We start from the raw sequence: 27,255 nt of genomic DNA on the forward strand, positions 1-27,255 counted from the left end.
TTTTTAATTTTAGAATAGAATAGAATAGAATAGAATGTTTTTATTCGTGACAAAACTTAATAGATAAAACAACAGGTAATACTACCACGGTCACGAAAAGGTCCCGACTCAGCAGGTGCTAGCCTAAAGGCTAGCGCTGGTCTTCCGTCGGGGCCATGGACTATTACGTCTAAATTATAAAAGAACACATTATGACTACAATATTACATAATAAAACTAAAAATTACAGTTAATATGACAGTTAAAATGAGTGGCGGTTGTAGAAGAGACGAAAAGCAGTAATACTAGGAATGCGTCAAGGGTGCTTAAATGTAAGCTTTTAGATATACGGTGGCGGTACGAAGTGAATAATATATTGGTCATTACTTAAAAACTTTTTCAATTGGACCAACTTCAAAGAAATTACCTGTTCCATAATACATTTCGCATTATGTAGATGTTTGCTACACTTGTTACTGGACAGAAACATTTTCGCGGTTATAGGGTTTTTAGGGTTCGTTCGAATATCATCATAGTTTAACTAAGTATGTTTTAAATTTGTGTTCACCTGACGAAGCCTGCGTTGCGGATATAAAAGTATGGTCCATGAATAATAATTTTGAGTTGTTAAAAAAAAACTAATTATGTAAAATGTATGTTTACAGGCGTTCTTGCTGTTCATCCTCTGCGTGCTGCGGTGTGCCGGTAGAAAAAGGATGCTTCGTATTCGCCATCATAAATGCCGTAAGTAGAAGTACCCAATCTACTACACAGCCGTAACCCACCCAAAAGAGACTTGATGGAACTATCATAGGGACCATCATTCGATTCCAATACCATAATTTTATGATATGACACGGTAAACAATTGAATGAGTTTTCCAATAGCTGTACGTTACGCGTGATGTGCTAAGGTCCGGCTTATTAGATAGTATCCGACCGGCGGTTATCTATCACCGAGTAGCCAAGTGGTAATCTTACGTTCAAACAAATACAGGGTGATTCAGAAGACGTGAGCAGGACTAACACTGCGCATTTCGTAAATTATAAGCAACTGTTTCGTATCAGTATTAGTGAGGTTAACGTTAATTTTCTAGTCGTGTTGAAAAAAAAGTTATTAATTTATTTACGACATGCATGGTCACCCTAAACTTAGAATACTTAACTACCGATATTCTGTGTCAAATTGAATGTCATCACTGTCATCACGGTCTGGTTACTTTTGAAAAGTCGTATGTCACTCAAGTTTGACAGTTTATTTTCTTCGTAATCAAAATGCTGTCATTACGGTTAAAGAGGTTTTATGTTTATTAATTAGGTCTTGTAGGGTGACCAAGATTGTAGAGAATTAAATTTGTCCTCACCAAAAAGTTAAATAATAGGAAAAAGTGTGATTGTTTCACCTAAATACGACAGTGATCGATCAATTATCAGTTACTGAGTATGCAGGATTAGTCCTGCTCACGTCTCATGAATCACCCTGTATGTATCCAAGTGCGAAAGTGACACATGGTAATGTATCTCGACAGGCTATAAAATCGTGACCATCCAATCCGTGCAGCAATTAAAAAAATATTCAAAACATATTTATTTCATACGAGTAGCTTGGGTGTTACATGATGAAGTACAGTGATCCCCACACTAGGCTTAGCCTGTGACGTGGGGATCTAAGCCAAATACAAATTATTATTAAATCTAGTACATAAGAATTAAAACTAAGATTTTTTTATAAATTAAAGTGTTTATGTGAAGGTATGTGTGTATGTATGTGAGTATGTATGTATGAATTAGTTATGTGCGTGTAATTACCTACGAAAAACAGAAGAGAAGAGCGGTAGCCGTGCATGTTATACATCTTTTGGGATCTGGCGCAAAAGAATGTTGACGTCTATAACTATAGTCATTTCAAAATGTCCTCTGACTCATCATAACGCCAAGAAAATAGTAGGGGCTTGATTTGCTTAACAAATAAACTTAACAATAACTTCATCCTTCCTGCTTCCAGATTATTTGCGTGGCAGCTTCCATCGGATGCCTTGTCTTCCTAATCAACAGCTTCAGCATCTATTTCGACGGAGAAGCCCGAAGCTCTAACGAGATGTTACTGGTGTACTTCTTATCGGGAATCGCTCTCGGCAGCTGTGTGGTCAGCACCTTACCGCTCACGTTCGCTATATTGCTGGTTGTGGGGATTCGCCGTGTAAGTTGTTCAATTTTACAGCATTTGCGAATAACATACTTAACTATATGACTCAGTTGCCCAACAAACACCACATCACAAAATAATATAACAAATAAAGCTTTTATTAAACAAAGAGCAATCGGCCGCCCGTACCTCTAGCGAGGACCGATCCATGACTCATTTGAGGGGAGAGACTAACGAGTTGGCCGCAACAAAGGCTAGAGCGAGACACAGCGATCAGACCTTTCGTTCCACCTATGATTGCTACCGCTGCCGCCACCGGTCGCACAATGTCGTGGCCGAGCCGTAAGGCCGCGAACTGTCGTTGTAATTAGACGCAACCGGAAACATATTTTTAGAGAAAGACCCAAAACTGTGTTGTATAGTCTGTACTAGTTTGGTAAAGATTATATTGAATATTGTTCCAGCATACATACATCATACAGTATACATCTGCGAAGAAATTCAAAGGAGTATGTGAAGTCCCCAATCCGCATTGGGCTAGCGTGGGGACTATAGCACAAGCCATCTCGCGCATGTGAGGAGGCCTGTGCCCAGCAGTGGGACGTATATACTTAGGCTGATTTTTTTTATTGTTCCAGCGCAACAAGAGTTACGTGAAGGCCTACCTGATATTCGGCATCATCGTGGAGGTGCTGAGCGTGATCGGGTGCCTCGTGATCATCGGGGTCGAGTGGGGGGAAGTGGTCGTGATGATCACGCTGATCCCTCTCGGGATTTGCGGTGAGTGTTCTTTTTTATACAATATGTGTACACACATATCATAAACCCTCTGCGTTTAAATAACGAGAAGTTACGGTGATACATAGAAACGAAATACCAAAGGAAATTGGCTTTAATTAACTAGAAGTATGCATAAGATAAATTAGACATATAGGATAGACATTAGGTTTCTAAAACGCGTATGTCAATATCATAAACAATATCTAGAAGACAAAGGAGATTATATGTCATTCTCCCCCTCTATGATTTCTTCGTTTGGGTCCAGGATGTAGTCGTTAAGATGTTGAGGGATTTTCTTAGACCTCGTAGATCTACGGAAGATCCGTGAAGGCGGAGCTTCTTGTGGTGGAGTACTGTAGATCTCTTGATCATTATTAAGTGTACCTACATCAAAAGGGTTTTCTTGTTCTTCGTCCAATGTGGGAATATCCGATCCTCCATCAGGAGCCGTTCCGTCGGGTATAGAGCCTTCATTATCGGATAAGGGAAGAGGCGCTAAGTGTCTGTTAGATACGGTAGACTCCTGGCCATTACGTCGTCGTACATATGAGTAGTTCGGATTACTGTGTAGTAACTCGACTTCTTCGACGTAGGGGTCTGTTTTCGATCGAACAAATTTCTTAAGTAAGACAGGTCCCGGAACGAGCCATGACGGAAGCGACTCGCCGACCGGTGTTCTCCGAGGGAAATTGAATAGCTTTTCGTGTGGAGTGGCATTTATCGAAGTGCAAAGGAGTGATCGTACGCAGTGGAGAGAAAGTTTCAAGACTTTGTTCCCAGTTTTCGATGGGCAGGTTCTTCGATTTTAAGGACAGCTGTATAGTTCGCCAGAGGGTGCCATTAAGCTTTTCCACTTGCCCGTTACCCTGAGGGTTGTAGGGAGTAGTGCGAGAAGTGGCAATGTTACATTTCTTGAGGAAATTTTGTATTTCTTCCGACATGAAGCAGGATCCCCTGTCACTATGTATATATAAGGGCTGGCCATATTCGAAGAAAAGTTCTTTGAAGCACTTAATGACAGTCGCCGAAGATGTATCAGAACATGGGTATGCGAAAGGATAGCGTGAGAATTCATCAATTATTGTAAGAATAAGTATATTTGTAGTTCGTGTTCGAAGGCAAAGGTCCTTTAAAATCTACATTCAATCGTTCGAAGGGCGATAAAGCTTTAATCAAAGTGCCATTTGCTTTGGCAAAGCGTGGTTTGATTTCTGCGCATACGCGACATGAAGCAGTCATCTTTTTGACATCGTCTAAGTTGTATGGTAGGTTCTTTAGCTTGATCCAGTGATATAGTAACAGCACCAGTCATGGGACATTTAAGAGGGAATTTGGAGTATTTGTGATATTTCCCTAATACATGTGAATGGTCTACCGCTTAGCGTATTGAAAGATGAAAGTCCTACCCGTCTTTCATGTTTCAGGCGTGTTGTATCAAAGATACTGCAATGAGTTTCCACAAACTTAACAAATTAAAACTATGCTATTTTTCTCCAGTCATGGACACCAAAGCACCAGTAATGGGCCCCCCAGTAATGGACACTGCTCTATCAGTATAAAATATTGAAATAGGTCATCAGATCTGGTCCATGTTATCATAATATTGCATTATCATCCGATTTGCATATTTAATTACGAATACAAAATTTCAACTCAATCGGAAAACGGGAAAGTGGCTCAAACTCGGCTACCAAGATTTGACCCACACTAAAAAACGATATTAATTTATCCGAAGTCCGAGCATACCTCCTGGTTGACATATTTCGTAACTACATTTTACTTCTGTATTGTTTAAACATGAAATGATGGCATGGCAAGCATCATTATGTAAATTTCCCATTATAGGAGGTATGCAGTTTTACAGCTCCTATAATGGGATTGGGCCAAATACCACTATTTTTTTACATCTGTGGACTCACAACATAGTATGTTGTATACCTTATCTCATGGTAAATGCAATTAACAAAACACATTTTAGTTTTCATCAAGTATTAATTAATTAAAATTTAATAAATTAACTCACCTCTCTTGGCGAAGTTGTTAAGAATTCGTAGTGGTATTTTTTTTCAGTGACACGACAACTTTTGGGTTGACGCCAATTTCTTAAAAAACAACCAAATTTAATAAAAATTCAAACTGAAACAGCTCTAGGACTCTTATTTATGATAATATACAGGCAGTGTTTATAAACTACTTTTAGACACTTATTTTACAGGATTTGTGGTTTTTTGTCCCATTACTGGTTCCACGCCCATCATAGGGTACACTACTATACATTCTAGTAATTCCACGGTGAGAAAGCGCATCGTGCAATTCGTACAGCTTATTATTGTTCATAAATGCGCAAACTCTTGAAAGAGCGTCAGCAGCAGTATTCTGAGCCCCTGGTCTGTAAATAATATCATACTTATAGCATGACAGTTCGAGCCTCCATCTTTCAATCTTGTCGTTTTTGATTTTGCTAGTATGATTTTGGTCGAAAATGTAGCTTACGGATTTCTGATCAGTGATAAGGATAAAATGTCTGTGAATAAGGTAGTGGCGCCATTTTCTAAGGCATTCGACGATAGCACAGGCTTCCTTTTCGACGGAAGCATGTTTGCGCTCGCTGTCCGACAAAGTTCTCGAGAAGAACGCAACCGGTCGACCATTTTGTGATAATGTCGCGGCTAGAGCATAATCTGATGCATCAGTCTCCACCGTCAAGGTTTCTTTATCGTCAATAGCAACCAATGCTGCCTTTTTAATATCAGATTTAAGAAGTTGAAAACTACGCTGAGCATTTGCGTCTAAAGGGAAGTTGGAATTGTTAATCAAAGGTTGAATCTTTTCCGAAAAGTTATGAACCCATTTAGCGTAGTGAGCAAATAGCCTAGGGCTTATAGCTAGAGCTCTCTTCAATTCTGCAGTATTGCGCGGTAACGGTAGATTTATTAGAGGCTCCAGTCGATTTTTATCTGGTTCAATTACGTTGTCCCTGACAGTATATCCAAGGAGGCTGATGGAACTTTTGCTGAAATTACATTTTTGTTCGTTTAGTGTGAGATTGTACTTCTTAGCAGCGGCCATGAATTGTTGTAAGTTTTTATCGTGCTCTTCTTTGTTTTTACCGCAGACTGTAACGTCATCAAGATAAGTAAAGGTGCCTTGTAAATGTTCTTTTTCAATTATGTGTTCGAGAGTGCGTTGAAAAGCGGCAACTCCGTTAGTGACGCCAAATGGAATACGTTTAAATTGCCATAGTTTACCACAAGCTTCAAATGCGGTATATATTTTCTCTCTTTCAAGAATAGGGACTTGATGGTATGCACTCTTCAAATCAATCTGGCTAAAGTGGTTGAATTTCGCTACTTTCGAAACTATAGACTCAATGTGAGGCAGAGGATACGCATCTAGATATGTGAACTTATTGATAGTTCTGGAGTAGTCGACGACCATTCCTTTTCGATGAGACCCACCTCCAGCAACTAGTACCTGAGCGCGCCAAGGAGAGACGCTCGGCTCGATAATCCCATCTTTTAAAAGTTTAGATATCTCGGCTTGAATAAATTCTTCATCGTCTGGATTTAATAGCGATGGGCGTAATATCAGCAGATAAGTGTGTAAAGACAGATGCTGGCGGTACTGATGCTTCCATTACGCAAATATGTAAGGGTTCTCTGGTCCCTCCGAAATCGAGCTCGACTTTCGAGTGAGTTTTGAGTATATCATGGCCGACGATAACGTCCGCGCATAGGTTGGTTACTATACGTAGAAGGCGTTGCTTATATGTGTGATTATCTATTTGGAGCGTAGCAAAACAAATGCTTTCTACTTGTGACGTGTTGCTTAGACATGCTAGATTAATCGTTTCTTTGTGCGGATATTGTTGTAATTTCATTAATTGTGCTATATTTCTATCAATGTCTTCTAAAACTAACTTTATTTGTTTTTCTAAATATAATACTAAGACTCGTGTACCAGACCTACCGGGTGTTTTCGGAACCCGCGCCCGCCACACACACGAAACTGCTCAACTCATACGACGTTTCAAAACCGTAAATCTAGTCTAAGCCTCTATCGCACGAGCGCTTTTACAACGCGCGTTAGAAAGCGTTTGATGACACAAATGGATCGTGTATTTATGATGATAACGGTGGCGCTCGTTTTACTAGGGTTGTTGGATTTTAAACTGAGATGATTTTGATGATGATTTTGTTGGTCATAAAATTAAATTTAGCGTAGGTACGGTATTTCTAGCGTCAGGTTCTAACGCGACGATTTTTAAACTAACGTGCGAATGAAGCCTAAGGCCGTGGCCGATGGCCAAAATGAACCATTAAGTAGGTATATGACCTAAAACCAGAATACTCAATAGTACTAAGTTTTTCTAATAACATTATGAATACCTCTTGAATTGACTGAATGAGCCAATTCAAACAAGAGGCTAACCAAGCTTCACATAGGAGCAATGAAAACAGCTCTTAATATAGAGGTTTCCATACAGGGTGACTCATTTTGTCCTATAATTTGTTTGACTCGAATCTGGTTGCTGATTCTAAAATCTAACCACGAGCGTACTACAATATTTCTATAGTGAAACCTTGAGCGTTGCGAGGGTTTCAAGGCACGAGCACAAACTTTGCTACCGCACGCTGCATTTCTTTTGTTAATATTATTATTACCTAATAAAGTTTTCTAGTCTTAACAATAGTTTTAAATATGTATGTACAAACAAACTTATAATTTTGAAAATGTATTTAACATTTGATTAAGAAATATATTTTTTAACATAACAATGAGTTCTTTTTTATTTTTAATAGTAGAAATTACTTAAGTAGATGTTATGTATGTATGTCACTTTATTGCACATAAGCAGGTTAACATAAAACGGACAAAACATAAATGTATCTATATTCGATGTTTCGAAAAATTACTGCCTTGGGTGTGACTTGAAATCATCACGACAACTGGCACCCAAGTGTAATATTTCTACTTTTAAATTTATTCTAAAGCTTAATATCATTGTTCGCAGACGTTTCTGCATGTTAAAAAAGTAAATAAATAATAAATAAATAAATATTAAGTATAGGACCATTTTACACAAATCAATCTAGTCCTACGGTAAGCTATAGGCGTGTGGGTAGTAGACGACGATATAAGTATGTAATTATATATAAAATACTTATACACATAGAAAACATCCATAACTCAGGAACAAATATTTGTGATAAACACACAAGTAAATGCACCGGGATTCGAACCCGGGGCCTCCTGCTTCGTAGGCAGGGTCACTACCGACTAGGCTAGGGAGGCCGTTTATTATTTTAACACTATCAATATATTAACCCGCCCGGGTATGTCCTGGACCCGGGTATGTCCTTAAACTACGTCCAAGGCCATCGGTGGACGGGCAGCAGCGTCCCTCAAATTCGGTGTACTCGACTGCGATCGCCAACCCGCCTGCCAAGCGTGGCGATTATGGCATTCACCCGCCATCATGCAGATGGGGGAGGCCTATGTTCAGCAGTGGACGTCTTATGGCTTCCAATATTCTCGGAATCTTCTTCCGGCTGACTGAAGTCCAGTTTTCTGCACATAGCCAACACGTTGCGGTCCCGCCGGGACTTTGGAGTCGGGTGGATGGGAATGTGTTCCCGAGTGGCAGGCTTAGCGGGTAGTGGTGTGGATGATGAGGCCGTGTTTGGAGACCAGCTCGTGATGTTGCATTCTGTAAGTAAAAAAAAATACATAATTTTTAGGTGGATCAGGTCAGGATCAGGATCAAAAAAATACATAATTTTTAGATGGATCAGGTCAGGATCAGGATCAAAAAAATACATAATTTTTTAGGTGGATCAGGTCAGGATCAGGAAAAAAATACATATTATTTCAGGTACCTAACTAAGTACTTATACTTGGGACTTGGGTCAAAAACGTATGGGAAAACTAGAGTTACAAAAGTTATTTTGGATAAGTACAATTTTCGGAGACTTAAATCATACAACTTATATGAAGTAGAAAACTTTTTTATAGGAAAGATTAACCCATTAATAAAGTTTTAAAAAAACTTAACTTTTTTTTAAGAACCTACTTAAAAAAAAGTTAACATTCATTAGACGTCTGAAATTGACAAATGAACATTTTTAATGACTGATAATTTGTTTGATATACAAGTTTTTTTTAATGTTTCTTTTATTTATATTTAATTCTATATTAATGTACGGCTTAGTTATAAATCAGTTGAATACGATAAATATAACATTATTTTTAATTTGAGATAATAAAATATTTAAATATATTTACTTACCCATGGTAATTTGCACGATATAATTGTTTGATACCACAGACACCGTTGATTTACGATTCATTTTCGATATTTTTATTAAAATATCACAACACTAACGGATATTCGAAGTATGGCAACGAACTTTTCAAATTAAGAACAATATTTTGAGCCGTTACAAAGGACTAGACGAAGTCCTCTCTCTAGGAGATAACTTAAGAATAAATCATAAGCTAAACTGTCCATCTTTATATTCAAGGTACAAAACAAAAATACTAATTAAATAATATGACTGTAATTTGTTAATGATCGAGCCCCCTCCTAATTGATAACCCTTTGAGCGAAAACAAATTAGCAGGTAGCGCTCTAATCACTTTTCATTAAATTTTAATGATAACGATCATTGTTTACAAGTCAGTTATTAGAAGTATTTGAACAAATTAAATTATTTTTCAGAAAATATTTTAATTTATTTTTATCAAGTAGAAACACTACTATATAAATTATAAACTGAAATAAATGTCATGTACTAATAATCTCGAGAAGATTCGACCTATGCCGCTGTGGCCCGGTGGCCGATTGGCTTAGGCACCTGCCGCGATAGCAGAGAGGACGCTGATTCGATTCCAGCCTGGGGCACTGGAGGCCTTGATCACTTTTTCTTACTATATGACATTTATTTCAGTTTATAAGTCAGTTATTATTGGGAATGTGAAAGTATGTGTATTTTTAACAAAAATGTTTGTGTAGGTAATTTTTTTTAGTTAGGTATGTATAATTAATTATTCCTGCGTTTGAACTTTACGGAAGATATTCTGAAATATATACCTACAGGCGAACAGCCAATTTACTTTTTTAAGAATCCTGGTAAATAAAGTGCCGATATCTCAAAAATTTTGAGATATCCGTTAAGGGTAAATTTGCTTAATCTTGTAGCTGTCCTATAAGCCCTAGTCTTGACGTTGGTTTTAGGGACACCGATATACCGATAGATTCAGAACCACCGATATATTCAGAAGGAATCAAACATAATTATAATAATTGCTTCGCTTATTATCGCTTAGTTGGTCAAGCAGATCTTGCCAGTAGTCGTCTCAGAAAATTTGGATTTCGCGCCTTTTTCTACTGGGCTATGGGGTGACACATTCGATCAATCGAAAAAAACCCTTAATAAAGAAAAAAAGATTTGCTTGACCATCTATAGCTTATTATTCAGCTTTAGAGGATGATAACAGAAGGTCGTGACCAGAAAATACTATTGTATGTAAGAATACGATTTATTCAGCGTAAAAATACTTAACACTAAAACACAAAACCGTTACACAATATCAAGTGATATTTCGTCAAATCGAGGCAATTTAAACATTAATTAAGATTAAGGCACATTTTTCAATTTCGTTACTTAAAACTGATTTTTAAATATTTCAGTCTTAAATTGTATGACAAATATTACGTTAGCGACCAATATTTATTGATAGTCGAAAATGTTACAAAAGAATATTTTGCAATATCATGCAAGTAAGAACCATCTTGTGAAACCCTAAATTATGATTATTATTAAGACTGAAGATTTGGCATTTGCACAGCTTCGAAAAGAATCAAACTTAATAATAATAACACTTCCGCTAATGGAAGACAATCTTATGGCTCCTCTACACGATGGGCCAACGCCGGCCACTCCAAGGGACGCATTTACGCGTTAGAGGGAGCAAGTGATATTGCTATCTCATTCTACCGCATGACTGCGTCCCTTGGAGTGGCCGGCGTTGGCCCATCGTGTAGAGGAGCCATTAAACATCAAAATCATTCTTGATTCCTTTCAACATCAGTCGTTACAAAGAATAACTCACAATACAAAAATATGGCAATTAAAATTAGATACAAATTGATTGTTCAATAATAATAAAAAACATTTAATCGCGATATTCAATTAACTAATGAATAATCAAAGAATTATCTAAACATTTCGCCTAATTACTAAATTCCGAACGAATAAATGCAAGATATTAAATCGACATTTCGAAAAAATATCGAAACTTAAAAGAAATAGACTTAGATAACTTGAGCAGACACAAGTATAGGTACTTGCTAGACGTGAATGTAAAGAACGACGAATGAATGGTATTACACGCATAAGTAAAACAAATATGGAGATAAAAATTCAAAAAAAGACCTCTTTTGTATCTACAGTCAGCAAGACATAAAAATACATGTAGGGGTGCTAAGCTAGAGTTAGACCAAGAAAAGTCTGCATCGATTTTGATAGCCCAAATCATAATATTATAGAAGTTTGACGTTTAAAATAACTTACATTGCGTGGGTTATCAAAATCACTGCAGACTTTTCTTGGGCTAACTCTAAGCTCACTTGCATCATTCCACTATCCTGGGGTTAAGTGGTTAAACCGTTAACCCAGTGTCAAATTGTACTGTAAACTATGGCAATTCCGGGTTTAAGCGGTTAACCCTGGGTTGGTGGAATGGTGCAAGTAGCGATAATAGGTTGTCTGACTGTAATACATAAAGTGTGATTATGTGCGTGGGTCTCTATGCAGTACCTATATCATCAGACTAAAACTCCTGCAGCTGTCCTTGAACATGTTTGAGACAGGACTGTATTTCCTCAGCATCAGAAACCATGCCCTGCAGTTTATCCTGCACGTCCACCAGAAACTCTCTATCAAACGTAGCCTTCTTTAAGGCACTCATGCAAAAGTTGATCAGTGCTTTGAAACACTGCTTTCTAGTCGCATTATGTGGCTGGTGGTCCCATACTGGTGTTGCCCTAACATAGCTCCAAGCTAGAAAAACGTAATCCATGACACTATTCCAGTGCTGAGACTCAACTAAAGTCTTCCCTTGTTCTATAACGCACTTCTTAAACGCGCCTAAATGCGTAGCAACCCTCGAATACGCTGGCGAATCAGTTTTGGATGTCAACCGTGAAGACGGTAAGCTTTTAAATATGTTAGACTTCAAATAGCTCAAGCGTTCTTCGAGCGGCGATAAATCTGGAACAGGTATTTCCATGCGAATCTCCTTTTCAATTTCTGGGTGTTTGTGAGTAATAGTTTTTATTACATTGATTAATTGTGTCGGGCTTAATCCTTTCAAAGCCATATCGATCGGGCTCTTAAAATCGGCGCCAAGAGTTTTCTCTATACGAGGACGCTTGATAGGCGGTGTGCCTTTGATAGGGCTGGTGATTTTGAATTTCTGAGGGGTACTGATGTCGCTGAAGTCTATCTTTTCTGGCGTGAGGGGGATCCTCTCGTCTAGGATGAGGCGTTTCCTTGGCGTCGAGCGGAGGGTGACGCCGAGCTTGGGCGGGGACAGACGGCCGGGGAGCGCCTTGGGTGGCGTGCGGACTGTCGAGTGGAAGGATTGGCGCTTCAGATCGATGTCGGGGGACCAGGTTACGGGGAGCCGCTTGCGACCTGGAAATAAAACAATATAAAAAAAATATTATGGGACATTTTTACACAAATTGACTAAGCCCCACGGTAAGCTCAAGAAGGCTTGTGTTGTGGGTACTCAGACAACGATATATGTAATAATATATAAATACTTAAATACACAGAAAACAACCATGACTCAGGAACAAATATCTGTATCATCATACAAATATATGCCCTTACCAGGATTCGAACCCGTGACCATCGGCTTCCAGGGTAGGCAATACTGGTCGTCATATGGTTTAGTTACCTAGATATTTTTGAACGAAGGTAGATTATTTGATTGCGATTTTGTTAATCTTTTGACTGCCAAATTGAAACAAAGGAAATAATTTTCACTGTTTGCGTGGTTAAAAAGTATGATTAGATTAATGCCAATAGTCAGTTTCTGTTGTATGTTTGGCATTATAATGCCTGTCAGATTCATGAAGACTGGTGCCTGTGTGATCGTATTTAATAGAATATTCGTATTGCTTAATAAACAAAAACAAAGATACGTTAAACCGGCAATGTACTCGCGAGTTCCCGCTTGAAACTTAGAAAATAAAATTAAACTGTTACTTAAGTCGTTTCTAAGCAATATATTGATAACTGAAACACAAAAACGACATACAAAAACTCTAAACCCAAACCGACCTCGTTGTTGTATCAGCAATTCATCCGGCGAGGCCGCCGGGCTGAGATACCCGGGCGGCAGCGCCGGCGAGCGCTCCCTCGCATTGGGCGTCAGCCTCGTGTTGGCGAGCGGCTGCAGCGGCGCCGCGCGGGGCGCCAGCGGCGTGCGCGCGCCCGGGGTCCCAGCTAGGGCGGCGCGCGGGCCGGGCGGCGCGGCGGGCGGCGGCGACACGCGCAGGCGGTCCAGGCGCAGCGGGATCTCGGCCAGCGCGGCGCCAGTGCGGCCGGCCGGCGTATGCTCCATTTATACTGGATGTAAATGCATAACAGTAATAAAGAGAAATTACGGAATTAAAATGTGGTATTCCATATCAAACATGATCTTATCATAAGGATCAGTTTATGCCTAAATAAAAAATATACCTACAATTTTACTTGCGCTGTGTAGACATTTTTTTTCTGAGATAAGTTAGTGTCTTTCAAAAAAAGGTTTACCGTTAGGGGTTTATCTTAATATCAAAATGGCATAATCTGACAGATGGATTTATCCAAGTTTGAAGTTAAGCGAGTCATTTGGTGCTGACTGCACTTACACCAGTGTGAATTCAAACATCAAACATCAACATTTATTCAGCAAATAGGCCACAAGGGCACTTTTACACGTCAACATTGAATTTACATAAAAGCAAAAATAATAACATCAACAATTTTATAAAATAAACTAACAATTCAATCTAACGTATTACAATTACTAAGAGATGTATATGGTCTCTTAGTGTCGAATTACATACAAAATACAGATAAAAAACACACAAAAAAATCTATATTTAGAGGTGTAAATGTCTCTAGGTGTCAGAACTATAAGATTATATAGTTTATCAAGTTATCCTTAGAGATCCAAGAGTCAATATCCTGTATAATTAATACATTCATTAAGAGAAAAGAAACATACGAGAACAGAATCAGGCGTCTCACTGTAATTAATTAATAAAAATTAAGTTACTGAGTATAATAGCTCGTGTTGGCTTAAACAGACCAGTCTCCACAAACAACACCCGTTCACGAGTATGACGCGTATCTCAGCCATCGCCTCCCTCAACCTTCATTCGGGAAAGTGGCGATTTGTCTCATAAATTATGATAATGGCCCAACAAATGACCTGCCGCCTTTATTTAGCAGTTCCCAGAAAACATGCCAGATATTTGGAGCTTATCTTATCTTATAGTTTTCGGGGGCACTTGCAGATACACTTCGACCCATAGGCATCTTTTGTGCAATTACCCCCTAAGAAAGATCTGTCAACTACTCAAGAGCTTTTTCCACCATCTCTATGTGCTGGATGATGGAGCTCATGGGTTGCATTTTAAAGCCCTTTGGTTCCAGCTCCTTCCTCCTGCTCTTAAGTAATTAATTTTTGGAGCTAGATTTAATAATAAAACACACAAGCATACTGCCACACCCGCCAAGTACTTATTTCAAAAACCACAACTGAACAATATCGTCCAGGTGCAGAAATGCCGCAGGACTGTCGCTGGTTAAAAAACGCATGTGCTAATGCTTTGAAGTAGTAGTACACCGGAGTAGAGCATACACCCAAAACAAAACCATATGGTTTTTTATTTTATTTTATGCAGGATTTAATCGCATTGGACCGCTTGGGTAATCATACACTTGTCAACCCACTTAAGAATCTATTACATAATTCACGATCTACCAAGAGATAACGAAAATATTACAGAAAGATAGGTCTGAAAACTACAGAAGTATTTTATCAATTTCATAGGGGAAAATGCATACAGTCGCGATGCTGCAGTTGGAAAATGTTCTATGATATAAAAGCTACAAATGTATTGGCTCATTATGTATTAAAACGCCCTAAAACTTGCACATTTTAGGTTCCCGCTCAAAATAAATTATCGTCTTGTACACTTATTGAAAAACAATGATTTAAACTGTATCAACGCCAGAATTTGATTACCGTGAATAATTACCTTGAAATTCGCTGTTTGTTGACACTCAAACCTTTAAAAACCCTTTAAAATAAATAAAAAACAATAAACTTGTTTAGCACAATTGGCGCACAAATTGACGCGATCTGACAGACGCCATCCAACGGTCATGATAATGATGTTCTCAGAGAGAGAGAAACGGTATCGATATCTAAATATTGGAATTGTCAGGTCGTGTGTACGCATTTTAAATAATTTTTAAGCTGCAACTCTTTAGTCTATGGAACACAACGTAGGAATAGCCAAGTGGAGTCGAAGTCATCCATTCATTTGTCAAGCCGTCATTCATTCATCATTTTTTTGTCAATTACGAATGTCAAATAATACGCTGACAAAAGAAAAATAACGCGAGTGTTTAACTATTATTTTCAAGAACTGCTGACTAAAAAGCGTCTCAAGTTTCCACCATTCGGAAATGTGTTTACGGTCTTGAGTTGCGGAAAAAGTTTATAACTTGTATTTCTATCATTGAACTTGTATTCGCGAAGACCTTGTGCACAGTGGACACGGTCATATTATCGTTGAAAACATGTGTTATTTTTAAATAATACTTCTACACGTCGTAGTTTCTTCATCGATAAACACTTTGTGAATGCTGCGTCAAAGTGGGGCACCGTGAGCGTGTGTAAATAAACAAAGAAACAGTCAGTTGAATCGTATGTTCTAGACGTTTTGCTCGCCACCATGGGAAGGTTTGTGACTGTTTAGGGAGTATGGAGCGTTTGTATCATGACCTAAACCTGGCCCTAGAGGAGAGTAACTGCGGCCGGCAGGAGCGACGCAAGTTAGGGCTTCGACGAAGGACCCGCTCGGCTGGGAACCTGCGTAAGTAGTTTTAACTTAGTTGTTGATTACAGAATTCGCATAACTTTATGTTTCGTTGAATTCATATTTTATGCTACATGTCAGCAAAATCTTGTTAGCAACAAGTTTCAGCGTGAGAAATAAGTAAAGCACTTCATAGATATATGGATTTTCTTACTTAATTGTAATAAGTTGTATAGGAGGTATGCTTAAAGTTATGATTATACCAGTGAGGAGACACTCTTCCTTTCGGCTCCGTTCAGCTTGACATGACATGATCCCTCCCTGAATTGCGGTTTTGTAGGAAGTGTCCTTTCTGTAAGGTAGTACTATTATTTCTTCTGTGATTATATTATTTACTCACCTTACAGCGGCCGCAGTAGCAGTAAGCCTGCTCACAGAAGATGGGAGCTCCAGCAGCCCCCCACAAGCACCACTAATAACCCAGCCACTGTCCGACTCTGATGACCCTCAACTCAACCCCCACAAGGGCTTGAAGTCCCGACATTACTGTCAGATTGGCAACTTCGAGTCTGACTCCTTCAATGAGAACTTTTCACCCACCCGACCCTCAAATGCGAGGAGAAAACGGAAGTATAAGAAGATGCCGGTGGAGTATGCAGAAGGGAACCGGTCTCCGCCAGTGGAAATTTTGACTATTACTACTGAGGTGAGCTTTCTGTCTTTGTGCCCACTTGTCTAATTTTTTGGTGTGCAAAAGTCATACAGCTTCTTCAATATAATTAATAAGTTATTTATTAATGCATTTAATTATTAAGTAAGTATAGACCCATTTTAACCTATTTATCTTTACAAATAGAATCATCATAATCACAATTTTAACCTTTTCGCCGCCTCGTCAATGAAGTAATAGGGTCATCAAGGCCAGGTCAAAAATTGCATGTCAACAACCAAGTCATGGCATGTGAAGCACGAAATGTACTGGCTTTATATCAAGTCAATGGCGACAAAAAGGTTAAATACAGAAAATAGTTGAACTGATTTACCAATTACACTAACTTTTTGTAATTTTAAATAATATTTATTTGCCTTTTTCCAGCCTAACACATCACCATCCACAATAATGCTGCAATCACAGGGTCTGGCGCCACTCGTCTATATGCACCGCCATAAATCGTTTTTAAAACATGAAAGGTATGTCTTCATCATGGTTAAATTTATCTTAACAATAAGTTCCAAATCCAAGCTCCTTTTAAATTATGTAGGGAAGGCATTTTTCATTAGCATTTTATTGTTGTATAAGTTGCACACAAAAAGTAACGTTACAATTTGTATTTCAGAAATGCTTTCTGTGGCAAAAGGAAATGGTCGCACAGAGATAAAGGAGATGTCTGCGAAATGAGAGAGAGATCGTTCAGCGGCGGCTGCTCATCCAAATCCACTTTCTTCTCCAAAAACGACTTTAAGTTGAAGAAGCACGAAACAGACAAAAAGAGGAAAGAACCAGTGTTACAGCCCGGCAAGATTGTCCTCAAATCACAGAACACAGAAGGAACTAAACCCTCAAGTTTTACCAACACTCCATCTCTCCCCGGGAGCTCTAGTTTTAACTTTGTCTACAAGAACTCTAAAAACGGCACGCCAACGTTATCGAAAATGACCGGATATAAAATTGCCACAGACTTGCCGCCATTTTTCAACCCAACCACAAGTACAGGGAAACAGTTTGACGGAAAGATGTACAGAAAATCAAAGATGTTGAACAAAAGTCACCCGCCTAATTCGCTAAGAAATCCCTTGTTGTTTGATGATCAGAATAGTGGAATGGACTGCGCTGGAAACGAGTCCAGTTCTTTAAGCAGTAGCGACTCGGATGGAGTCGTAACTAATGACAGTGACCGAGAGGGAGATGATGAACTAACAGACTGGCCAGGCATTGAGGAACTCAAAGTCTTCAACAAGAGTCTAACCTTCAAATCGTCCAAATCCGTGAACAACAACTCGCCAAAATCAGTCAGCAACATGCCACCACCAAAACGGCTGAAAAAAGAAAAGAGTCTAGTTAAAAGCGGTTGGGCCAGTTGCAAGAATAGATTTAAGAAGAAACGAGCTAACATAGACTCGGGAAACGATGACGACGCCATGATGTCAGACTCGAAAACCGTTGTAGATCTCGAAGACGGGATCTTGAAAGAGAACAGAGATATTTTACAGCCCCACTCTTCTTTTTCCACGTTCAGCGATATAAAAAATGCAGGCATATCCGGGCAGAGCGCAAACGAATCCTTCTTCCAATCATTTTTAGCTTTTCAAGAAAAAACAGGCGACCAGGACGGGTTCCAAACGCCGCGAACGAATTTTTCTTTACAAAAGACTTCTTCTAGTGATCTAAATGTGAGTGAGAGAAGTCCACAGAGCGATCATTATTTCAGCGAACATTCCATGGGCATAGCCACTGTGGCCGAGGTCAGAGAAATCAGGGCTGGCTGTCGGAGAATCAGAGATGAGAGGCCGGGGTTCTTGATTCTCAGTGCAGCTAATGAGCAGCTCTCAAAGTTCCTTCAGGATTCCTGTCAGTCGGAGTTGAAATTGCCAAGTTTAAATGACCCTGAGGAGAAAGAAAAGCTAGAATCACTAGCGAAGCTGTATTCACTTGAGCTGCAGGTGGAGATGGGACGGCCAGTTTTAAGGAAAACTAGGTATGTCTGTTTTGCTTTTCTAATACCGGGAGGTGGGATAAATGGGGACTGAGGAGTGACTTTACTTTAGACAATATTTTTGAACTATAAACTAATCTAGCTAGTTAAAAAATTTACCCTAAGACGGTAAATGCTGCTTCTAAGGGGTTGTGCACAAATCACGCGAGGTATTTTCGGCTACTTTTTGACCCCCCCTCCCCCTTGGTGATATTTGGTGAGGTTTTTGGCTACCCCCCTCCCCCCACGCAACCTCACGTGTATTTTTTTGTTTTTTTTTATTCGGCCTAATTTTAAGATAAATAGTGTTGTATTTAGAAAATATTGATTATTTTTCTATTTTCGTTAAATAGACTCGCTATTTTGAAGTGCAGATTGAAGATTTATGTTTAACGACCCCGAGAAAAAGTATCTACTCATGTGGTAGGTTTTAATTTCTTAGTTTCGTTTACTGTAGAAAAATACACGTGAGGTTTGCTTATACCCCCCTCCCCCAACGTGATTTATCGTGAGTTTTTCGCGACCCCCCCCACCCCCCATCGAACCTCGCGTGATTTGTGCACAAGCCCTAAGATTGTAAAAGTTTGCTGTCAACTATGTTCATATAATTGGAGAATATATCATCTAATGTTACTCCTCCTATCCCCAATTATCACAGTTGTTGGTAGATATCTAATTTATCGCATCACGGTCAGCTTAAAATTTGGCATAGGGTATCCGTATGATTCCAAATGATAAAAATTTTACTGATTATTTTCTAAAAATCACAAGAATGCAAAATCACGTGCTTTTATTTAGTAGTTTCTTATTCTTAACTTTGATTATTTATTCGTTATAAGTGTATTGGTCTTTGTACATTATTTTTGATTTTAACTTTGATTTTATCTTTACTTTACCGTTACGTGTCTGAACTTTGACATTTACCATGTGAATAAAATGTAAAACTTTCGTGGTAAACTATTTATTTATTTTATGTTTAACTTTCTTTGTTGTTCTTTAGTTCAAGTTCTTTATTGTATGTAAGAATCAGGTTACATTGCAGGTGGAATATACAATTACATATTTAGTTACACCGAAACTTTACCTTTTCAGGTGTACATACATTTACAGTATACATGTTTAGTTACATATTAGGAACACTCATGATAAACTTAAATGATCATTGACACAGTAAAAACATTTTTCTATTAGCCATATTTTTATGTTTGTTTTGAAATGCTCAAGTTCCATGTCTTTAAAACGATTAGGTGATTTGTTGTAAATTGTGATACACATAATATACGCATTTTTAGCCGTGAGCGTAGGGTTGCCAGATGGTCGGGATTTGGCGGGATTCTCCCGATTTTTAGCATGTGTTCCCGATTCCCGACAAAGTGAAAATTGTCCCGAAAAACAGCTTCACGTTATAAAACAATAATTTTAAGTTCCGAACTGTCGTCGAGCGAGCGAGCTGACGTAGTGCTAATAATGTAAAATATCGTTGTTTTCAATACAATTAGGTACTTTAATTTGAATGTATTTTTTTCCCGACTTATGTCCCAAAATCCCGAAAAATTGATATTGTTTCCCGATAATAGCGCCTTCGAATCTGGCAACCCTACGTGAGCGACAAGTTAACATATGGCCTAGGTAACCTGTGTCTGTATTTAGGTCTTACTACACGAGTACCCAATGATATATTTTCTGTGAACAAATATTTATATTTGTGAACAAAAACTGAAACTTCATTGATATAGACACAGGGGAAAGTAAGAATATTATTTTGTATAAAATATGGACGGCATGATTCATTGTCAGTCGAACTAATCGAAAAAATGGCTCTAATACAGCGTTTTTGAACAATAAAGACATTATGTTTGTCTGTGCAGTTTCCCCAGATAATACCTTAAAATAGAATTTACATAACCATTATATGCTGTTAACCATACTTGTGTATGTTATAGTTTATCACGAATAAATGAGATGATTTATAAAACATTAAAAAAAAAACACAGTCAACTTTAGCATTATTTAAAGACATGTGTGTGACTTAAACAAATCGCGAAAGAACAGGCCGGGTTTGTTAAGTGCAAAGGGACGCGGGAGCAAATCTTGAACTTAGGCAGCTCATAGAAAGAGAATTTAATGTGCCGATGGTGCTCTGCTTCATCGACTACGCAAAAGCCTTCGACTGCATCAGCTGGCACAAAATGTTCGGAGTAATGAAGGAAATGGGTATACCAGAACACCTAGTATTCCTTGTGCAGAACCTCTATTTGGACGGTAGCACTAGAGTGCGGTTAGACGACGACATTTCCCATCCCTTCAAAACAGAAAGAGGCGTCAGGCAAGGCTGCATACTCTCCCCTCAGCTTTTTAATCTGGTCGGGGAACATATCATGCGCCGTGTACTGGACGGCTGGAAGAGAGGTGTAAGGATTGGTGGCAAATTAATAAACAACCTTCGGTTTGCCGATGACACCTCCATTATTGGCACCAATGAAGCCGAACTCTCGGAGTTACTGCACAGGATCGAGGATGTCAGCGCAGAATATGGCCTTCTCATCAATAGGAGCAAGACCAAACTTATGTTTGTGGACCGAGCGGACCAGATGCAGAGGACTTACGAACTGCGTGACCTGGATACGGTACAGGAATTTGTTTACCTGGGATCACTAGTTTGTAATAACGGGGACTGCGATAAGGAAGTGATAAGGCGTGGGCAAATGGCCAAATCAGCTGTTAATCGGCTGGGGAAAATATGGAAAAACAGAAACATCAAGCGCAACACAAAAATACGCCTCATGCGCTCTCTCGTTTTCTCCATATTTCTCTATGCAGCGGAAACTTGGACCCTAAAAGCTCGCACAAGGGCAAGAATAGACGCGTTCGAAATGTGGTGCTGGCGCAAAATGTTGGGTATCTCGTGGACAGCGCATCGCACCAACGTGTCTATTCTGAACGAACTCAACATAAAAACCCGTCTCTCTACTATCTGTCTCAGGAGAATCCTCGGCTTCTTTGGGCACTTGGCCCGGCGGGAACCCGACAGTCTAGAGAAATTGATGATCGGTGGCCAGGTTGAGGGCAGAAGAGGCAGAGGCAGAATACCCACACGTTGGTTTGATGCCATCGAGGAAGTCACACGTGTCAAGTTCCAGGGCTCTATGCGGAAGGCAGAAGATCGGCCAGGTTGGAGAGCAATCCAAGTTAAAGCGACTTATGGTGGTCACGACCCTCAGTCATGAGGTTTCGACGAAGAAGAAGAGAAGTGTGACTTAAAATTGATTTAAAATAAAACTGGTTTACATTTACATACACACAATCCTAATTTTAGGTAAAAGACTGAATTGCAAACAATAAATACATTATCATAACCGCGTAAAGCACTTGTTTTGACCGAGTGGCCGATAGCTATATAAACCTGTATTCATTCGATAATACGTCAAGTCAAGGTCAGACAAGATATTTCTGTTTACAACACCTAGTGCCGCTATGCGATTAAGGAAATTTTTAGTAAGTTACCTGTGCCAAAGAAGGCGTTGCCTCTCTGTCGCACTTGTAAATTTGTACATAAATGTGACAGGGAGGCAACACGTCGAACGCGGTTCACGGTAGGCCCTCTGGTTCTTAAGCTTAGGTACCTACTTTCAACATTCTCGTACTTTTAAACGTTACCGAAAAACCAGGGCTTGCAACCGGTATTGAAATACCTGTTATTAACAATTCCAAAACCGTTATATTATTTCGTTCATTAAAAAACCGGTTAATTGAGGGAACGCGAATTAAAAAAAAATTAATTAAATGGCTGTTTCGCTTCGGCTAATATGCTTGTCAAATTTTTCGCGCCGTGTTTGACAGTGGCGTCGCCCCTGTGGGTGTGAGATATATTGTTTATTTTACAGTTGGCAGTTGCCTAATAGTATGAAGATGCCCCACGGAAGTTCAACACCATAATAAAATGAAAACAAATATACCGAATGTGCTGATGCAAAAATAAACTCAATTAATTTTATATTCCTTATTTCAGCAACACAATGCAAGCTATAAGAGTCGAGCATTCCTACCACAACTTCCCGTCTGACCACAAACGACGCTGCTACGGCGAAGACCAGGACTCGAGTCTTAGTGACCCGGTTAACTCGAACGATGACGAGAAAGACTTTGCTGAAGACTCGTTCTCGCATTCGTTGGTGGATCGATCGCTGCTGCATCCAGGTGAAATTGATTGAGACTTTAAAACCGGTTTCTGCCTAGTGTAAATAAATGACGGTTTAGGTTATTAACCGGTTGATTATGACATCAGGTTTCGAGTCTCAGTGACTCTGTTAACTCGAATGATCGAGAGGAGATTGTTGCAGACTCGTTCTCGCATTAATTGGTTGATCGATCGCTGCTGGATGCAGGTGAAATGGATTTAATGTTGAAAACCGGTTAATTTTGCAAACCGGTTTCTGTCTGACGCAAACTATAAATGACGGTTTTTAACCGGTCAATTGATTATGACTTCTACAATTTTATATTAATACCATACCGGTTAATTTTTCTTGCAAGTCAATGTTCTGGTTAAAATTTTTGTAATTGATGAACTTATAAATAATATGACTAACCGGCTTTCTGAATCTGTTTACAAAAATGAATTGTTAGTTGATGGCTCATTTTAGTACCAATGCATTCACATTATGTCTGTCCTTATAACAAGACCATTGTTGGTATCTGTGACACCATGTTTTTTCAAGAATACGTTTGGAAAAGTCGAATTTGCTCGCAGTGTGGTACGCCATATAAGATTACTTTATTTAAATAGGTATTTCTACCAAGGCTCGGAACCGGTTTTTTCTTCTTACGAAAAATACCGGTATTGTTACGTTCTTTTTCGTTCTTTGGTTTATTATTTCATTTTTGATGGATCAATCTAATAATACGAAGCTGTTAGCTAAATACATGATTCCGTCCTACGCAAAGAGCATAAAACTACTAATTATGTGTGTTCTTTAATGTTTTATGTTTCTTTTTGTACAATAAAGTATTTTACTACTACTACTACTAAAATTATTAAAAATAATCGGCTATTTTGGGATTGAAAAAAACCGGTTCCGATACCTGAATTCTACTCCTTATTTATATTTAACTGTTCATGCACAATGAGTTTAGTTTTTAGGGACCAAGGGTTTTATTTCATGTATACATAGTTGTGATGATTTTACAACGAGGTAACGATGTTTTTCATATATTCTTACGTGTTTGTTTCTATCCGTTTAATAAAACCAAATAATTTTGTATAAAATTATTCGTAAGTACGTCAGATACCTACATGCACATAAATGAGTAGTACTGAATATATATTAGTAAAATAAAATCAACCGGGATAATTGCAACTCTGGGATTACTGCGTCTGTTATTTTTAGGGTACGATTGGTCGGGACGCCCTCTATGTTATGCTTTATTTCCAAGTATCTCAGGTTTTTATCACTGGATGCCGAGAGCTCTTGTAATTCATGTCGTTTAAAAAAAGAACTCTAATAGACGCAATAACCCCATAACCGCATTCATCCAGGTCGACGGCATGGGAAAAATACTCATGTGAAATAAATATGTTTAGGTAAAAACGTATTAAAATGTATGTATAAAACATATGTCGTTTTTATGCAGTATACACTGCTTTACTGCAAAGGTTGATGTTAATAACATTGTAAAACTGTTAAATGATTACGCACTGTTATAAACGTTTATAACGTTGATATAACGACAACTATTGCCTGCTGGTTCGGGCGTAGAAAGTAGATGTCACTTGATAACTTTATGGTGCCGTTGGTTCAATTCAGCCAGGAGTTTTTGAAAAATCGTAGCGCTAGCTCTTTTAGATCTTAATACGGTTGCCATAAAATATGAAAAGCAATCTTGAGGCAGTTCTAGTAACTTCATCGATTCGAAACCTGATTAAACTTTCGATCTGACTAATACCCAGGTCTGAACGCTCCATTAAACATTTGTAACCATATTTACACAATCTAAAAATATTAAAATTACTACTTTTTTTTTATCGACCTCGTTTTTTTTGTTAAAAATTACTAAAAATAACAATGATATCCGCAAGTTAGGGCACGCTCGCTCGTCTGTCCGCTCAGTGCTTAACGAGTTGCAATCTGAACTCATGGCGCCTTAAAGCTATAAAGTGTTTGTAGAAAATGAAAAGAACGAACGTCATAGGTAGGTGATTACTGATTAGGTAGGTATGCGCTATATTTATCATATCATAACGCAAAGTTTACTCAAATTTCAACTTTTTTCAATAAATCGGTTTAAAATGCGTATTACGCATTGCGTAAAATTGCTAATCAGTCAACGTTTATTACTAAATTCTAATATTTGACGACTAATTAAATCAATTATTGAACATTACACTATTTATTTAATTTCCAAATGATTAGTGTCCGACCGAAACATGTTTTTTTGCCGAAACCGAAACCGAAACCGAATGTTCGGCTTTGGCTCTAGTTTCGGCCGAAACCGAAACCGAAACCGAAACTTTTGTAGACTTGTTAGAATCGTTGAAAAAATGACATAAAACCGCTTTTACAGACATATTATGGGGCTGTCAACACCCAATGTCCTTGAAATGTATGTTACTTAAGCAGTTTTTTAAGAAAATTACTAGAGTTAGACCAAGATAATTCTGCAACGATTTTGATAACACACGCAATGCAAGTGTTATTTTAAACGTCAAAACTTCTATGAAATAAGACGTATAAATAACATTTGCACTAGTTGCACTGCGTAAGCTATCAAAATCATTGCAGAATTTTCTTGGTGTAACTCTATTCATTCACCAGTCAAGCTAACATGTAGATACAGGGTCAAGCAAAAACGCGAGCGCAGCGAGCGCGAAATTTTTTGTTAATAATATCTTAAGGCCGGGTACCGATCTTCACCTGGGCCTAAAAGTCCGAAGTGCCCCAGTGAGGCGAACTTTCATGCGAAGTCAAAGCCGTGCTTCAGGCTTCAAAATAAGTAGTTGAGCACAGACTCCAACCAATGTCCATTGTATTAAAAAGCGAGACCGCAGGCTGAGCATGGCGCAGCGAGGCCAAAGGTTAAGCTGAAGTAGAGGACATGTGGAACACAAACCAATGGTAAATTGAGGTAAAAAGTGAGGCTAAGGTTGAGCATTCGTATGAAAAACTGTACTGGGGGCACTTTTAAGGGTTTTTTCTTCGTTTTAATCAATAGTCAGCTGTTCAGCCTCGCAAAATATTAACTATTGAGAAAATCAACTTTGCAGCACTAGTTGAGCGTAACCTTTAGCCTCGCTTAAAATTTGTCATTAGAGGTAGATAGGAAAATGACTGAATAAGTGATTGAATAAGAGCGAAAAAGACATCGTTCGACTCGGGCCGAGCGGATACTCGGCCAACGGCTATCTCATTCACTCCGATACAATCAGACAGTGTGCGCGTTATAGGTATTGACAGCCTCTTAAGACTGAGTCGACCGTCCAGTGGCGCCCTCACTAGTGGAATTGTGTTTTATAATAAACCAATTAAATGATGTAGGTACCTATACCACCTATACATGAATCAGTATATGTACCTAGATATTAATATTGTTGTCCTACTTATTCCCCAACTTTTGGTCTTTGTCCGAAGTACCATTTCGTAAGTTTCGGCCCGGCCGAAAGGTTCGGCCGTATTTTGGCCGAAACCGAAACTACGGCCGAAACATGATTTTTTGGCCGAAACTGACCGAAACCGAAACCGAACCTTCGGTCGGACACTACAAATGATACACGCGAATCCAGAAACAAATGCGGTCTTATAATAAAACTTAACCATTTTCAATATTTGTCACATACATGTATATGCTGTTCGTTTTATTTCATGTTTATAAATTAAATTAACATTAACGAAAAGGTACTTAAAAGTTGTATTTCTATGCCTGCTTAAGTATTATTATATTTATTATGTACTGGCTTTTATAAATCAAACCCATATACATATTTTTCTATTGGTCATAATATAAAAATTTTACCTTCCAATAAAATTATTATTATGTTTCCTATCCACATCGGATATCTTCATTGAGAGAGTAACGCGATCGTTGACCAATGATGCCGCTAGCGTCTATGTAGTCGCTCCGCCCCACGCCGTGACGTAGTTCCGCTTCCACTTCCTGCGAACCGTTGCTCGCTTCCCGCCACTCGCCACCGCCATGTCATTGTTGAGGAGAAGTACCGTCGGCATAAAAGTAGCCTAGTAGCCTGCCAGGAAGGCATTACTCAGATATCCGATGTGGATAGGAAACATAATAATAATTTTATTGGAAGGTAAAATTTTTATATTATGTGTTCCGTACTCCACATCGGATATCTTCATTGAGACCTGTTTATTATCTCCTGGTGGCGAGTTAGCGGGCGCGCAAGCGATAGGGCTACACCTACTGTCATAGAACTCAGAGAACGAATAAATATGTATACACCATATTGCAACCCATGAAATCACAGTGACTCGTTATAATGTGAATTACAGGAAATTGAGAATTGAAATTGTAATCTCAGGTTCGAAACTGGTT

At 38.7% G+C, this 27,255-nt stretch overlaps 3 protein-coding genes across 3 annotated transcripts; 2 read left to right on the forward strand and 1 right to left on the reverse strand.

The window, feature by feature from the left end:
• The first annotated feature begins 599 nt into the window (after positions 1-599).
• LOC134671605 (uncharacterized) lies at positions 600-3,183 on the forward strand. The gene is made up of 4 exons (XM_063529464.1): positions 600-723; positions 1,984-2,178; positions 2,763-2,904; positions 3,170-3,183. Exons 1-4 carry the CDS (start codon positions 631-633, stop codon positions 3,181-3,183), a joined length of 444 nt encoding a protein of 147 aa, XP_063385534.1. The 5' UTR covers positions 600-630.
• Positions 3,184-11,678: 8,495 nt separating this feature from the next.
• Positions 11,679-15,352, reverse strand: LOC134671416 (uncharacterized). The gene is made up of 3 exons (XM_063529271.1): positions 15,230-15,352; positions 13,260-13,547; positions 11,679-12,605 (listed from the first exon to the last, which is right to left on the reverse strand). Exons 2-3 carry the CDS (start codon positions 13,540-13,542, stop codon positions 11,740-11,742), a joined length of 1,149 nt encoding a protein of 382 aa, XP_063385341.1. The 5' UTR covers positions 13,543-13,547; positions 15,230-15,352; the 3' UTR covers positions 11,679-11,739.
• A 172-nt stretch (positions 15,353-15,524) lies between these two features.
• On the forward strand, positions 15,525-26,704 carry LOC134671407 (uncharacterized). Its single transcript, XM_063529261.1, has 5 exons — positions 15,525-16,072; positions 16,423-16,721; positions 17,112-17,206; positions 17,353-18,711; positions 22,718-26,704. Exons 1-5 carry the CDS (start codon positions 15,961-15,963, stop codon positions 22,917-22,919), a joined length of 2,067 nt encoding a protein of 688 aa, XP_063385331.1. The 5' UTR covers positions 15,525-15,960; the 3' UTR covers positions 22,920-26,704.
• The last annotated feature ends 551 nt before the right edge of the window (positions 26,705-27,255 follow it).

The sequence above is a fragment of the Cydia fagiglandana genome, chromosome 15, assembly GCF_963556715.1.
Source record: "Cydia fagiglandana chromosome 15, ilCydFagi1.1, whole genome shotgun sequence".
NCBI classification, from domain to species: domain Eukaryota; kingdom Metazoa; phylum Arthropoda; class Insecta; order Lepidoptera; family Tortricidae; genus Cydia; species Cydia fagiglandana.

What these genes read in the sequence shown, in the direction of transcription:
- LOC134671605 (XM_063529464.1), top strand. Translation starts at nt 631, where the DNA reads ATGTATGTTTACAGGCGTTCTTGCTGTTCATCCTCTGCGTGCTGCGGT. An exon ending in TATTCGCCATCATAAATGCC is followed by an intron (nt 724 to 1,983) that starts GTAAGTAGAAGT and finishes TCCTGCTTCCAG; the next exon opens with ATTATTTGCGTGGCAGCTTC. An exon ending in TGGTTGTGGGGATTCGCCGT is followed by an intron (nt 2,179 to 2,762) that starts GTAAGTTGTTCA and finishes TTATTGTTCCAG; the next exon opens with CGCAACAAGAGTTACGTGAA.
- LOC134671416 (XM_063529271.1), bottom strand. Translation starts at nt 13,542, where the DNA reads ATGGAGCATACGCCGGCCGGCCGCACTGGCGCCGCGCTGGCCGAGATC. An exon ending in ATTGCTGATACAACAACGAG is followed by an intron (nt 12,606 to 13,259) that starts GTCGGTTTGGGT and finishes TTTTATTTCCAG; the next exon opens with GTCGCAAGCGGCTCCCCGTA.
- LOC134671407 (XM_063529261.1), top strand. Translation starts at nt 15,961, where the DNA reads ATGGAGCGTTTGTATCATGACCTAAACCTGGCCCTAGAGGAGAGTAAC. An exon ending in TTTTGACTATTACTACTGAG is followed by an intron (nt 16,722 to 17,111) that starts GTGAGCTTTCTG and finishes GCCTTTTTCCAG; the next exon opens with CCTAACACATCACCATCCAC. An exon ending in TCGTTTTTAAAACATGAAAG is followed by an intron (nt 17,207 to 17,352) that starts GTATGTCTTCAT and finishes TTTGTATTTCAG; the next exon opens with AAATGCTTTCTGTGGCAAAA.